At 43.9% G+C, this 13,163-nt stretch overlaps 1 protein-coding gene across 5 annotated transcripts in view; it reads right to left on the bottom strand.

The window, feature by feature from the left end:
• Nucleotides 1–13,163, bottom strand: part of tsnax (translin-associated factor X) — a 44,706-nt gene that overhangs the window by 15,141 nt on the left and 16,402 nt on the right. For all 5 annotated transcript variants that reach the window (XM_055635178.1, XM_055635182.1, XM_055635180.1 and 2 more), the window contains 2 exons: nucleotides 12,763–12,877; nucleotides 10,274–10,404 (listed from right to left, as the gene is read on the bottom strand). In XM_055635178.1, coding sequence (XP_055491153.1) covers nucleotides 10,274–10,404; nucleotides 12,763–12,877 — 246 coding nt within the window. The remainder of the gene's footprint in view (nucleotides 1–10,273; nucleotides 10,405–12,762; nucleotides 12,878–13,163) is intronic.

The raw sequence follows: 13,163 nt of genomic DNA, 5'->3' as shown, positions 1-13,163 counted from the left end.
CCTGCTCCCTGCCCTCCAACCTCATCGTTCCCCAGCCCCGCACGGCCCAATTTTACCTTCTCCCCAAAATCCACAAACCCGACTGTCCTGGCAGACCCATTGTTTCTGCGTGTTCTTGTCCCACCAAACTTATTTCCATACATCTCAACCCCATCCTAGCCCCCCTGGTCAAATCCCTACCTACCTATGTCCAAGACACCTCACACACTCTTCGTCTCCTCCATGACTTCCGTTTTCTAGGCCCCCATTCCCTTATCTTCACCATGGATGAAATCACTCTACACCTCCATTCCCCACCAGGAGGGTCTTAAACCCCACCGTTTCTTCCTTGACCACAGAACCAACCAATCCCCATCTACTGATACTCTCCTCCGCCTAGCTGAGCTGGTCCTTACCCTCAACAACTTTTCCTTTGACTCGGGAGGACTCGGAGATGTCCTCATTCTTTAGGGAACAGGGGTTTCCCTCTTCGACTATAGATGAGGCTCTCACCAGGGTCACTTCTAAATCCCGTAGCTCTGCTCTCACTGCCCATCCCCCCACTCGTAACAAGGACAGAGTCCCCCTTGTCCTCACCTTCCACTCTACCAGCCGTCACATACAACAGATAATCCTCCGACATTTTCGCCACCTCCAAGGGGATCCCACCACTGGCCACATCTTCCATCTCCTCCCCTTTCGGCTTTCCGCAGAGACCGCTCCCTCCATAACTCCCTGGTCAATTTGTCCCCTCCCACCTAAACTAGCCCTTCCCCTGGTACTTTCCCTTTCAACCGTAGGAAATGCTACACTTCTCGCTGTACCTCCCCCCTCGACTCCATCCAAGGACCCAAACAGTCTTTCCAGGTGAGGCAGAGGTTCACCTGCACCTCCTCCAACCTCATCTATTGCATCCTCTGCTCTAGGTGTCAACTGCTCTACATCGGTGAGACCAAGCGCAGGCTTGGTGATCGCTTCGCACAACACCTCCGCAAGCCCGCATTAACCAACTCGATCTCCTGGTGGCTCAGCACTTCAACTCCCCCACCCCCCCAGTCCATATCCAACCTTTCCGTCCTGGGCTTCCGACATGGTCAGAGTGATTCCCACCGCAAATTGGAGGAGCAGCACCTCATATTTCACTTGGGTAGTTTACACCCCAGCGGTATGAACATTGACTTCTCCAATTTCAGGTTGTCCTTGCTTTCTCCCACCTTCCTCTCCCCTTCCCAGCTCTCCCACAGCCTACTGTCTCCGCCTCTTCCTTTCTTCTTCTCGCCCCCCCCCCCCCCCCATCAGTCTGAAGAAGGGTCTCGACCCGAAACGTCACCTAATCTTTCACTCCACAGATGCTGCCTCACCCGCTGAGTTTCTCCAGCATTTTTGTCTACCTTTGATTTTTCCAGCATCTGCAGTTCTTTCTTAAACAAAGCACTTAATGCTCACTTTAAAAATGTGTCCTTCATATGTCAAAAACTGCTGTTCAGCTGCACTCTAAATTATATTCGACATTCTGGCTACTGACAAGCTTGTTCCTGTGATTTACACTTGGAATGGAGAGTAGCTGCTCTATTAGGAACAGTTGAGGATTTACCTTGAAACTTTAAAAAATAAATTACAATGATCACCTGGATGTTGCTATTTACAGCAACATTTTGCAACTAGCTGTCGGTCAGAACTACTTGAACCAAATCCAAGAGGAAGCAACGCAGAAAATAACAATGTCCTCTTTGTTCACCTTGTCACAATGTGCATAACTAATCTGAAAACCATTTAAAGTATGCAACTGTGATCTATTTTTGCAAATTTGTATCATTGTATATGCAACTCATCCTTTAGAAATATGAATAAAATGAATCAAATATCCTCCTTTTATTACGATTATCTCCTTCAAAGGTAAATCATATTTACAGGGCTGCCAACATTGGGTGAGAGTTGGGAGTGAGAAATTGCGAGAGACCAAGCCTGAGGGAGCATAGCGACCGGAGGGGGGGGGGGGAAATGTGCAATAACTTACACTTAAATGCAACATATATGCTTTAAATTGGATTGGAGCGTTTTTGAAAGGAGGGAGGCTATGCGATCACTGGCCTTGGGGGTACCCGGTGAGGGAGTGGAGCAACCGAGTGGGGAGAGGGTGTGGAAGAAGGGTGTCTTCCCTCCCAGGGTAGGAACGTTTTGAAATTTGATGTATTAAAATCATGTTTTAGTGCATCGTAGAAGTATGATTTCAATGTTTTTTGTATGAAGTATTTTTAAGAGGTAACTTTTTAAGGGGTAACTTTATCCACAAAAAGGGTGATGGGTGTTGGAACAAGTTGCCAGAGGAGGTGGTTCATCCCAACATTTAAGAAAAAGTTAGACTGATACATGGATAGGACAGGTTTGGAGGTATGGACCAAAAGCAGATAGCATAGCTGGGACATGTTGGCAGGTGTGGACAAGTTGAGCCGAAGGACCAGTTTTCACACTGTATGACTACATTATACCTCCACCATGCATGAATGCTTCAAAATCAAGTGATCTAGTTTTATTGCCATATACTCAAGCATAGAAACATAAAAAATAGGTGCAGGAATAGTCCATCGGCCCTTCGAGCCAGCACTGCCATTCAATATGATCATGGCTATTCATCTAAAATCAGTACCTCTTTCCTGTTTTTTCCCCATATCCCTTGATGTCGTTAGCCCCAAGAACTAAATGTAACTCTCTTGAAAACATCCAGCAAATTGGCCTGCACTGCCTTCTGTGGCAGTGAATTCCACAGATTCACAACTCTCTGCGTGAAGAAAGTTTGTTCTCATCTCAGTCCTCACTGCCCCCCCCCCCTTTATTCTTAAACTGTGACCCATGGTTCTGAACACCCCCAACATCGGGAACATTTTTCCTGCAGTTACAGTAAGTGAAAATCTAGCAGGCAAGCAGGTTACTTTCACCAACCACCCCCCCCATTTGAATTCAGGAGTAGGCCATTCCCCTCGAGCCTACCCAGTGCTTGGTACTGATACTTCCAACTCAGTATCCACGTACCTGTTGTCTCTCCATACCCCCTGATCAGCCACAGGGCCACAGCCTGAAATATAGCCATGAACTGGGTCACCTGGGCGAGATTCTGCACACTCTCTGTGTGACTCTCACTCGGAAAGGATTTCCCCCTTATCCTTAAGCGGCGCAACGCTCTCGATGCCTCCGACAACCCCTTAAGGTAAGTTTCTAAGATCCCCTTGCACTCCTAAATTCTAGGAGTATGCACCATGGCCATAAGAGCTGCCCAGTGAGCTGGTGAACTCGCCAGCCCTCTATGGAAATAATGTCCTTCCTCAGATTTGGAGACCAAAACCGCACGCAATACTCCAGGTGTGGTCCCCGCTGTCAACTGTCCGCTCCTATACTGTATGAAAGCCCCATTTGCCGCTGCTTCTGCTACCTTCAAAGACCCGTCTCGCTGGCCCCCCTTTCCCATGCAGTTGATAATAATCTGTTTTTTTTTGCCAAATTTTCGTTTTATCACATTAATTTCTCACCAGCACTCACCCAGCCTATCCAAGTCACCTTGCAGTCTCCTAGTAAGAAATTGTGATCCGCAAACTTGGAGATATTGCCTTCAATTCCCTCATCCAGAATTATGCGTGATTCTCCCACGCTCAATGCATGGGAGTTTGTGAAAAGTTCACTACGATCTTCCATCGTTTCTACCCAGTGCTTGGTACTTACTTCCAGCTGCCACTGGTTGTCCTCTCACCAAGCCACAGCCTGATCCATGCTGGTCACCTGGGCGAATTCTGCACAGAGACTCTCACGGCAGCAGCGCAACGCTTCGATGCCTCCGACAGCCTCTTGCACTGAGGCTGCACCATGGCCGGAGCTGCAGTGAGCGACTCGCCAGCCCACCTCACCCCCCTCTGCTCTGTCCCCGCGCTCTCTCCTCTCAAGACCCCCTTCTTGATCTCTTTGAAATTTTCGTTGATCACAGAATTTCTCCCCAGAGCGTAAGAAATTTGTGATCAGCGTCTTTGGTCCCCTGCTTGATTCTCCGCTCAATGCTCTCAGCCCTGCCTCTCTCTCCCCTTCTCTCCTCTCCTCTCTCTCTTTCCTCTCTCTCTCTCTCTCCCTCCCCCCCTATCTCTCCCTCTCTCTCTCTCTCCCTCTCTCTCTCTCTCTCTCTCTCTCCCCTCTCTCTCTCTCTCTCTCCCTCTCTCTCTCTCTCTCTCTCTCTCTCTCTCTCTCTCTCTCTCTCTCTCACTCTAATCTCTCTCTCACTCTCTCTCTCTCTCTCTCTCTCTCTCTCTCCCCTCACCCTCTCTCTCTCTCTCTCTCTCTCTTCCCCCCTCTCTCTCTCTCTCTCTCTCTCTCTCTCTCTCTCTCTCTCTCTCTCTCTCTCTCTCTCTCTCTCTCTGTCCCTCTCTCTCCTTCTGCCCCCCTCTCTCTCCCCCCTCTCTCTCTCTGTCCCTCTCTCTCCCCTCTCTCTTTTACCACCCCTCTCTCTTCCCCCTCCCCATTCTCTCCTCCATCTCCACCCCCTCTCCCATTCACTCCCCCTCTGTCTCTCCCCTCTCTCTCTCCCTCCCCGTCTCCTTCCCCTCTCTCTCTCCACCTCACTTTGAGAGTCTGTCCCTTCGGCACAGAGACTCTCGCGGCAGCGGCGCAACGCTACCGACGCCTCCGATGGCCCGGGATACTCGCACTGTCCGGAGTGCTCCATGGAAGGAGCTGCAGCGAGCGACTCGTCAGCCCCGCAAACACTCGTCAGCCCCGGAAAATACTCGCCGGTCCCAGCTCCCCGCATCTGTTCCCGCCGCTGGTTCTGCTCCCATCCCTCCTTCAGTCCCAGCTCCCCAACACCCGTGGACCATGCAGTTTATCCGAGTTTTTAAATTTTCCTTGATCACAGAATTTCTCACCACAGAGCGTGAGAAATTTCTGATCGTCATGAGGACATGAGAGTTTGCTTGAGGGCGTGATTCTCACGCTCAAAGCGTGACAGTTGGCAGCCCTGTATTTATAACAGTCTGCTGGAGGAACCCAGTGGGTCGAGCAGCACCTGTAGGTCGAAAGCCCACATCAGGACTGAGTGGAGAGGGAAGATAGCAAATATAAAGAGGAGAGCGGTAGTGATGAGATAGAGGCTAGAAGGTGATTGGTGAACAGAGGAAGGATGGAAAACAAATGGAATCAGGTTGGGGGAGGGGTGGAATTGGAAGGCAGAGGTAATAGGATGATATCCCAGCCTAGATTGATGTCTGTATGATAGAACCACTTACCAGTCTCCCAACTCTTTAAAAAGACAATAGGTGCAGGAGTAGGCAATTCGGCCCTTCGAGCCAGCGCTGCCATTCAATGTGATCATGGCTGATCATCCCCAATCAGTATCCCGTTCCTGCCTTCTCCCCATATCCCCTGACTCCGCTATTTTTAAGAGCCCTATCTAGCTCTCTCTTGAAAGCATCCAGCTTTGTGTGCTGACTGACCTTCTCCAAGTGATATCTTCATAGTTCCTGCATCTCACTGAACTGCTATCTATCTCATTGCCGACCCTCGGACTATCCTCGATTGAACTTTGCTGGCTTTACCTTGCACTAAACGTTATTCCCTTATCATGTACCTGTACACTGTGAATGGCTCGATTGATATCATGCATTGTCTTTCCGCTGGCTGGTTAGCACGCAGCAAAAGCTTTTCACTGTACCTCGGTGCACGTGACAATAAACTAAACTAAACGAAACTTTAGCATATGACAATAACCTTTAGAGTTATGAAGTCACAGAGACATACAATGTGGAAACAGGCCCTTCGGCCCAACTTGGCCACACTGACCAACATGCCCCATCTACACTAGTCCCACCTACCCATGTTTGGCCCATATACTTCTAATGTGGAGGGAGGAACAGCAGATGCTGGTTTAAACTGAAATTAGGCACAAAAATCTGGAGTAACTCGCAGGTCAGGCAGCATCTCAGCAGAGAAAAGGAATAGGTGATGTTTCAGGTCGCAACCCCTCTTCAGACTGAGAGCCAGGGGAGAGGGAAACAAGATGGTGATGCGAGAGATAGAACAAATGAATGAAAGATGTGCAAAAATTAACATCGTTAGCTGTGGGCTAATTGGTCTCCTCAGCCACAGCTAAAAATGGCCCGTTTCCTTTATCATAGTTACTTTTTTGCATATCTTTCATTTCTTTGTTCTACATCTCTCTACATCACCATCTATATCTCTCATTTCCCTCTCAGTCTGAAGAAATGTCTTAACCCAAAACGTCACCTAACCATGTTTTCCAGGGATAGACAATAGACTCTCCCTCTCCCTTTTGTCGACACCACCTACAGATGCTGCCTGACCCAACAGGCTGTCCTATGGACTGCGAAGATAGTTACCAAGAATTACAATGGGATCAGCTACGCAAGTGGGCTGAGTAATGGCTAATGGAGTCTTTCAGGTAAATGTGAGGTGTTGCATGTTAGAAAGTAAAATCAGCACAGGGCCGTAATTGTGAACAATTGGACCCCGGGGTGTGTTGTAGAGCAAAGGGTTCAAGGTGTAAAAGTACATCATGAACTGAAGGTGGCGTCACAGGTAGATAGGATGGTGGAGGCGGCTTTTAGCATTTTTGCCATCATCAGTCAGGGAATTGTGTTTAAAGTTGGGACATTATACTACAGTTATAGAAGACAATGACGAGATCATATTTGGAGTGTTCAGTTCACCCTGCTATAGGAAAGATACCATTAAGCTGATTTACGAGCATGTTGCCAGGAATCGAGGGCCTGAGCTGCAGGGAGAGGTTGGGTAGATTTGGACTTTATTCCTTGGAGCAAAGGAGGTTGAGGGCTAATCTTATGGAAGTGTATAAAATCATGAGTTTTTTTTACCCCCAGTAAATTAAGTAGGGAAATCAAAATCTCAACAGCATACTTCGGCACGGACTAGAAGGGTCGAGATGGCCTGTTTCCGTGCTGTAATTGTTATATGGTTATATGTTTAAGGTGAGAGGAGAAAGATTCAATAGGAACCCGAGGGGCAATATTTTTTTTAAAACAGAGGTTCGTTGGTGATTGGAATGAACTGCCGTAACATTTAAAAGATATCTGGGCAGATACATGGGTAGGAAACGTTTTTAAGAATATGGTTTTTAAGAATGATGCCTGGATCAGGGGGTATTAACGATGGGGAGCAGTTGGACAGACGGATTGTTTTCTTTGGAATGCTGGAGGTTGCGGGGGGGGACCCGATAGAAATGCATAGATAAGATAGACAGGGAGAACCTTTTTTTTCCCCCGGATGGAAAAATAAAATACCAGAGGGCATAGCTCCAAGGTGAGAGGGACAAAGTTTAAAAGACAGGATGTTTTTTGAAAGAGAATGGGGGGTGGGGTTGAGGCAAATAAGAGACTTACGTGGCACGTAAGAGACTTTTGGATAGCATATGTATATGCAGAGGATGGAGGGATATGGATTATGTGCAGGCAGATAAGCGTTGATCTTGGCATCTGGAGTGGAAGCAAGTCATTCTCAATTTGGAAGCACCTTTTAACAAAAAGGTGATAATTGAGAGATGAATGATGGTTGAGTTGCTAACTTGGAATTGAGCTACTTATCATAGACAGGACACAACTGCAATTTTTAGGTAAATGCTAATTGAGTCACTGAAGAACTTAGCCAAAGATGTGCCTAGTTGTAGAGCTAATGTCTTCAGTATTACAACCAGCAGACTTCCCTGTCCCATTGTCTTTGCTGTATCTAATGCTCATAGCCATTTCTTGGTATCACATGGAATGAATTGAAATGACTGAAGATTAATCTCGGAAGAAGGGTCTCGACCCGAAACATCACCCATTCCTTCTCTCCAGACGAAGAAGTGCCACGACCTGAAACGTCACCCATTCCTTCTCCCCAAAGAAGGGTCTCAACCCAAAGCACCACCCATTCCTTCTCTCCAGAGACCCTGCCTCTCCCGCTGAGTTACTCCAGTATTTTGTGTCTACCTTTGACTGAAGTTTGAATTCTGTAATAGCAGGGATCTCAGAAAAAAAGAGGTTGTCCACTTAGCTTGCTAGCTGAACATAGTTGCAAATGCTTTGGTTTTATTTTTTTATCACTCAAATATCAGGCCCCATTATCACCAAGTACAGGGGTGTTCTTGAATTCTTCACTTACTATTGATAGTTCAATAGTTCACCAGTAGATATAACAGGGCGACAGGGTGTTGATGTAATCTGAAGATTGTGGCATCACCTTGTGCTTTCTACATGCTGATAGAACTACTTATATGTTAAATATATGCACTGTCTCACAGCTTGACCAGATTGTTAAGAAGGCCAACTGATATTGCTACTGGTATTGGTATTGATTTGTTGTTGTCACACATAATGAGACAGTGAAAAACTTTGTTTTGCGTGCTGAGGTAAATCATACCATATGTTAGTACTGTATATCAGGTAATGCAAATGAGAACATAAACAGTGCAGAATGTAGTGTTAAACCCCTGTCCCATGGTACAAGTTCATTCCACGAGTTCTCCCGAGTTTGCCCTGATTCGAACTCGGAGATTTACGGTAATGGCCACTCGTCGGTACTTGGGGCTCTTGTGGACATTTTTCATCATGTTGAAAAATCTTCACCAGTCTTGCCGTACTTACCTGCCATTAGCCAGTCTTACCGAGTACCTGGCGTTAGTGCTAAGAGACGTCCCCGAGCTCAGACGTACTCGCTACGTTTATTCTCCGTGCTTACCACGAGTTTGATTTTCTTTTTTAAACTCGGGAGAGCTCTTAGAATGAACTCGCACCGTGGGACAGGGCTATTACAGTTGCAGTGAAAGTACAGATAATAAAGTGCAAGGGCTGCAAAGAGGCAGATTGGAAGATAGGAAATTCATCCCTAGCTTATAAGAGGTTGGTTGAAGAATGTGATAACAGCAGGGAAGAACCTGTTCTTGAATCTGGTGGTATGTATTTTCAAGCTTTTGTATGTTCTGCCTGGCAGGAGAAGGGAGAGGTGAATATGACCAGGGTTGGAGTGGTCTTTATGTTGGCTGCTTTCTTGCAGCAGCATGAAGTACAGATGGAGTTGATGGTTGGGAAGCTAGTATACGTGATGGACTGTGCTGTGTTCACAACCCTCTGCAAATTCTCAGACTTGAGCAGAGCAGTTACCATATCAGCTATGATGCATACAGATGTTAAGTATTTTATGTTGCATTTGTAATGGCCTGTCCTTTTGCATTTCTCATTGGAACAGGGTTAATTTCCTGGACTGAATATAATGGTAAAGGAGACATAAGCTGGACCATGGGTTTACAAATTTAAGTGTAATACATTGCTTATGCTGCAGATGGTTGTTCAAAATGGAGTTCCTTCCAAACCTCTCTTCATGGTGAATGCTAGTTCAGCATCTTTGTGGTGGATACCAAAATTCCGTGCCCTTGCTACTTTTGGTGAGGAACACCGAGTTAATCAGCTGAGGTCAGAGAGTGGCTTGAGAGTCTTGTACAAGTTTGTCCAGATGCCCGAACCTCATAGGGTCTGGAATCAAATTTGAGAACTCCCAGGATATCCCCCTCATATACACCATATTATTACTTCTAGTAAAGGGTCAGTATAGGATGCAATGAGCTACTGTCAGGAATGGGTCGGGCCTATTGTTTGCAATGTACGATTTTGAGAGCTCATCTATGTCAGCCTATACTATAATAATCTCTGGGACAGCTCTCCTAATTCAGTGACAGAAGTTTAATGTGCTAGGATACAAATTAACTGTTTGGTGATTACCTTCTGTTGACGTAAAATATTTAGGTTAAGAATACAAGTTTTGTTTACTGACACATTGGGAAATGGGATAGTCAAGAACATCGAGAGAGGAAGTTGAACAATAGGTCGGGATAGGAAACATGTTTATAGCTGTGGTAATGTGGAACCATCTTATTTCTGGATGTCTTGTTTTAAGTAACTTGTTACACAGTAATAAATCATCTAATACAGTGTATATCTGGAGTAACCTTTAAAGATCTTGAGATTTCCACAATACGTAGAGGATGTTCAGACTGAAAAAAATGTTACAGGCCACATTTATAGTCAGAGATCATATTTATTTTGCTCCATGTTTACAGCTTAAAGACATTTATGTGTCTAGGCTTGATTTAATTTAATTTAATCAATTTAAGTAATTTATAAACTGCCTATAGTCTACTACAGAACAAGTTATTTAGAAATACATAAATTATATTTAGGCATTTTATTCAAATACTGTTCACATATTTCAAGTCCTAAATGTTCAAAATATATGTAAATTGGTTTCTTACCTGGAGAAAATGCTCGATGAAATTGGCAAGTATCTTCACCAATCAGTTCTTGAGCAATTTGCTGGATCTTTAATCTAATGTCACCAAATTTTACATCAGCTTCATGAAGTAATTCACCAACATCACCGACACTGTTAAGGGAAACTTTGATTAAATATAGTAATTAATTAACTATCAGTAGCAAACTTTTTAAAGTTATTATTGGCTTGAATTTGACATCAAGCGTGGAGTGATTAAAATCAAGAAACCATAGGAAGCCAGGATCAAAGGTGGTGAGGTAATGATGATGATGATGATTGCAGTGAAAGAACTTAAAAGCTACGATGAGGATTTAAAAATTGAAAAGAGCAGGAGTTAACATAGATCAGAAAACTTATGTATAGAGAGAACATGAAATGAGTTGCAAGTTCAGTAAAACCAGCACAATTTTGGGTGAGCATGTTTATGTAGGACTGGAAAATGAGAGGATAGTCAAAAATAGTATGAAAACAGTGAAGACTAGAGACAAGCGTACGAATGGCGGCTTGAATTAAGGTATGAGATTACCAAAGCTACGCAGGTGAAAATATGCTGTATTAATAAGAGAACAGATATGGTAGACACAAACTAAATACTCTAAAAGCAGTAAAAAAATGGTTCAGTTTACACCACCACATCAGCTGCAGAATAAGATATCACATACTTCATATCACCACTATGTTGCTGTCCCCAGTTCCATTCACAAATCCTCAATGAAGCAGACAACATATGTTTGCAGAAAGATGTAAATAATATTCAGACTTCAGCTGATAAATGGCAAGTAAATACATGCCACATAAAGTACCAATGACCATCCCCATCAAGAAAGATGGCAATTGGCTGGCATCCCTGATGTTCAATGGCATTACAAGATCAGCTATGTGTACCATGGCTATAGGAGCATTTCAATGAATCCATATTCTGCAACTGACTCTCTGCCTGATACCCCAAAGTCTCTTCACAAGTGAGGAGTGTGATAGAAAACTCTACACTTGACTGGGTCAATACTACTTTAACTCTCAAGCTCAACAACATTGCGGATGAAGCAGCCCACAAAATTGGCACCCCCATCTACCTCCTTAAACACTCACTCCCTTTGCTATCAGCACAAAGTGTATAGAAACATAGAAAATAGGTGCAGGAGGAGACAATTCGACCCTTCGAGCCTGCACCGCCATTCAATATGATCATGGTTGATCATCCAACTCAGTATCCTGTACCTGCTTTCTCTCCATACCAGGGCACTCGCTTAACTTTTTTCCCCTGTTGCCAGCCAGGCAATCTTGGCAACTTTTTAGGTTGCCAAATGACAGTTTAGGTGGTCATTTAAGACGACTTGCATGACGTGTGCGATAATGTGCTCTGTCAAAGTGCATAGTTACCAGTCGGAATTATACACAATGAAGCATTCACATATTATCTCTGCTCCAAATAAAGTCACAAACTAAACATATTCACCAATCAAGACATGATATATACCACAATGACATGCAGCAAAATTATAATACACTATCTGTAATGTATTCGGAATGCTTAGCACACTTGAATAAAGACTCCGACACGGGAGTAATCTTACAAGCTTCTTTACTACAGGACGTCACCTTGAGTCTCCCCGCACATTCATACTTGCACAACATATGACAAGACACTAATTGCATATGCTAATTACATATGCTAATTATCACATATCTAACGGTATCTCAACTGTTTTTACACATTGCAATTAATGCAACTTTTATTATTTCTTTCCACTTCCAAACAAAAATGTGCTTGGATTATTCAGTGTATGATCAACTTGTGTCAATAAATCCTGGACCATGATAGCGTATATGCTTAACCATGCACACTACAGATTGATGCAAGCATGTTTTCTGTGAAGGACCAAAAATTAATGGCCAATGGAATACCATAACCCACAGATTTCCCCTCCAAGTTCCAGGCCATCCTGACATGGTCTAAACTCTGGAACTTCCTCTTCAACGTCAGCATGGGATCATCTTCCCCAGCAGTTCAAGAAGATGACACGCAACTCACCACCACCACCAGGGCAAATACTGATAAGCATGTTGGACTTGACTGTTAAGTCCAGGTCGCAAAGAGTGAATAAAAATCCACATCATAAACTTAAATTTGCTCCTTGGAATCAGTTACAAACCAGATTTTATAAACCTAGAAACTGGTGAAATAATCTAGAAATGCTGACTGGTTTACAGGCAGAGAATCAAAGTCACTAACACATCAATTTGCAAAGTCTGATCTAAACAACAATTACACCAATAATGGTTCTGTTTATTTAATGTTTTTGCTTTGGGCCTTAATGACTCGGGGTCGAACAGCATGAAATATGTACTCCTGTTCTAATTAGGCAACATTCATTAACTTCATGTGAACAACTTTGTGACACATTTGATTTAGAAATGAATAGGAATTTACATTTACTAATTTAAAAAAAGCTTTAGAAAATCTCATACCTGATTACCCTGTGCAGAAGAAAAATAGTACGTTTGCTTTCAATAGTAACATCCCGACTGAGTTTTACAAGCCTCTCATATTTATCATGCTTTGCATCAAGTTCCTTTTGAAAAGCTGATCAAAATAAAAATGAAGACAATAATTAGTATTAGCAATCACAATTTTGGTTTCTGTGAAAATGCCATAGTCCATTCATTGCAAACATGTCATCTTCAATAACAATAGAAATTGTGCCTTTTTTCACTTCTGTTAACATTGAAAACCATTTCTTGAGAAATCCCTGAGGTCAAAAGAATCCTGAGGTAACCTCCATAGCAGAAATTTATTCAAACCATTTTATAAATCAAAGTTTCTTTCCTGTTAACCACATATCAGTCAACCTAGCAAAAGGTTAAAAACA

Source organism: Leucoraja erinacea, chromosome 5, assembly GCF_028641065.1.
Source record: "Leucoraja erinacea ecotype New England chromosome 5, Leri_hhj_1, whole genome shotgun sequence".
Taxonomy (NCBI): domain Eukaryota; kingdom Metazoa; phylum Chordata; class Chondrichthyes; order Rajiformes; family Rajidae; genus Leucoraja; species Leucoraja erinaceus.
The sequence above is the reverse complement of the archived record's forward strand: the minus strand, read 5'-3'. Positions and strand labels throughout refer to the sequence as shown.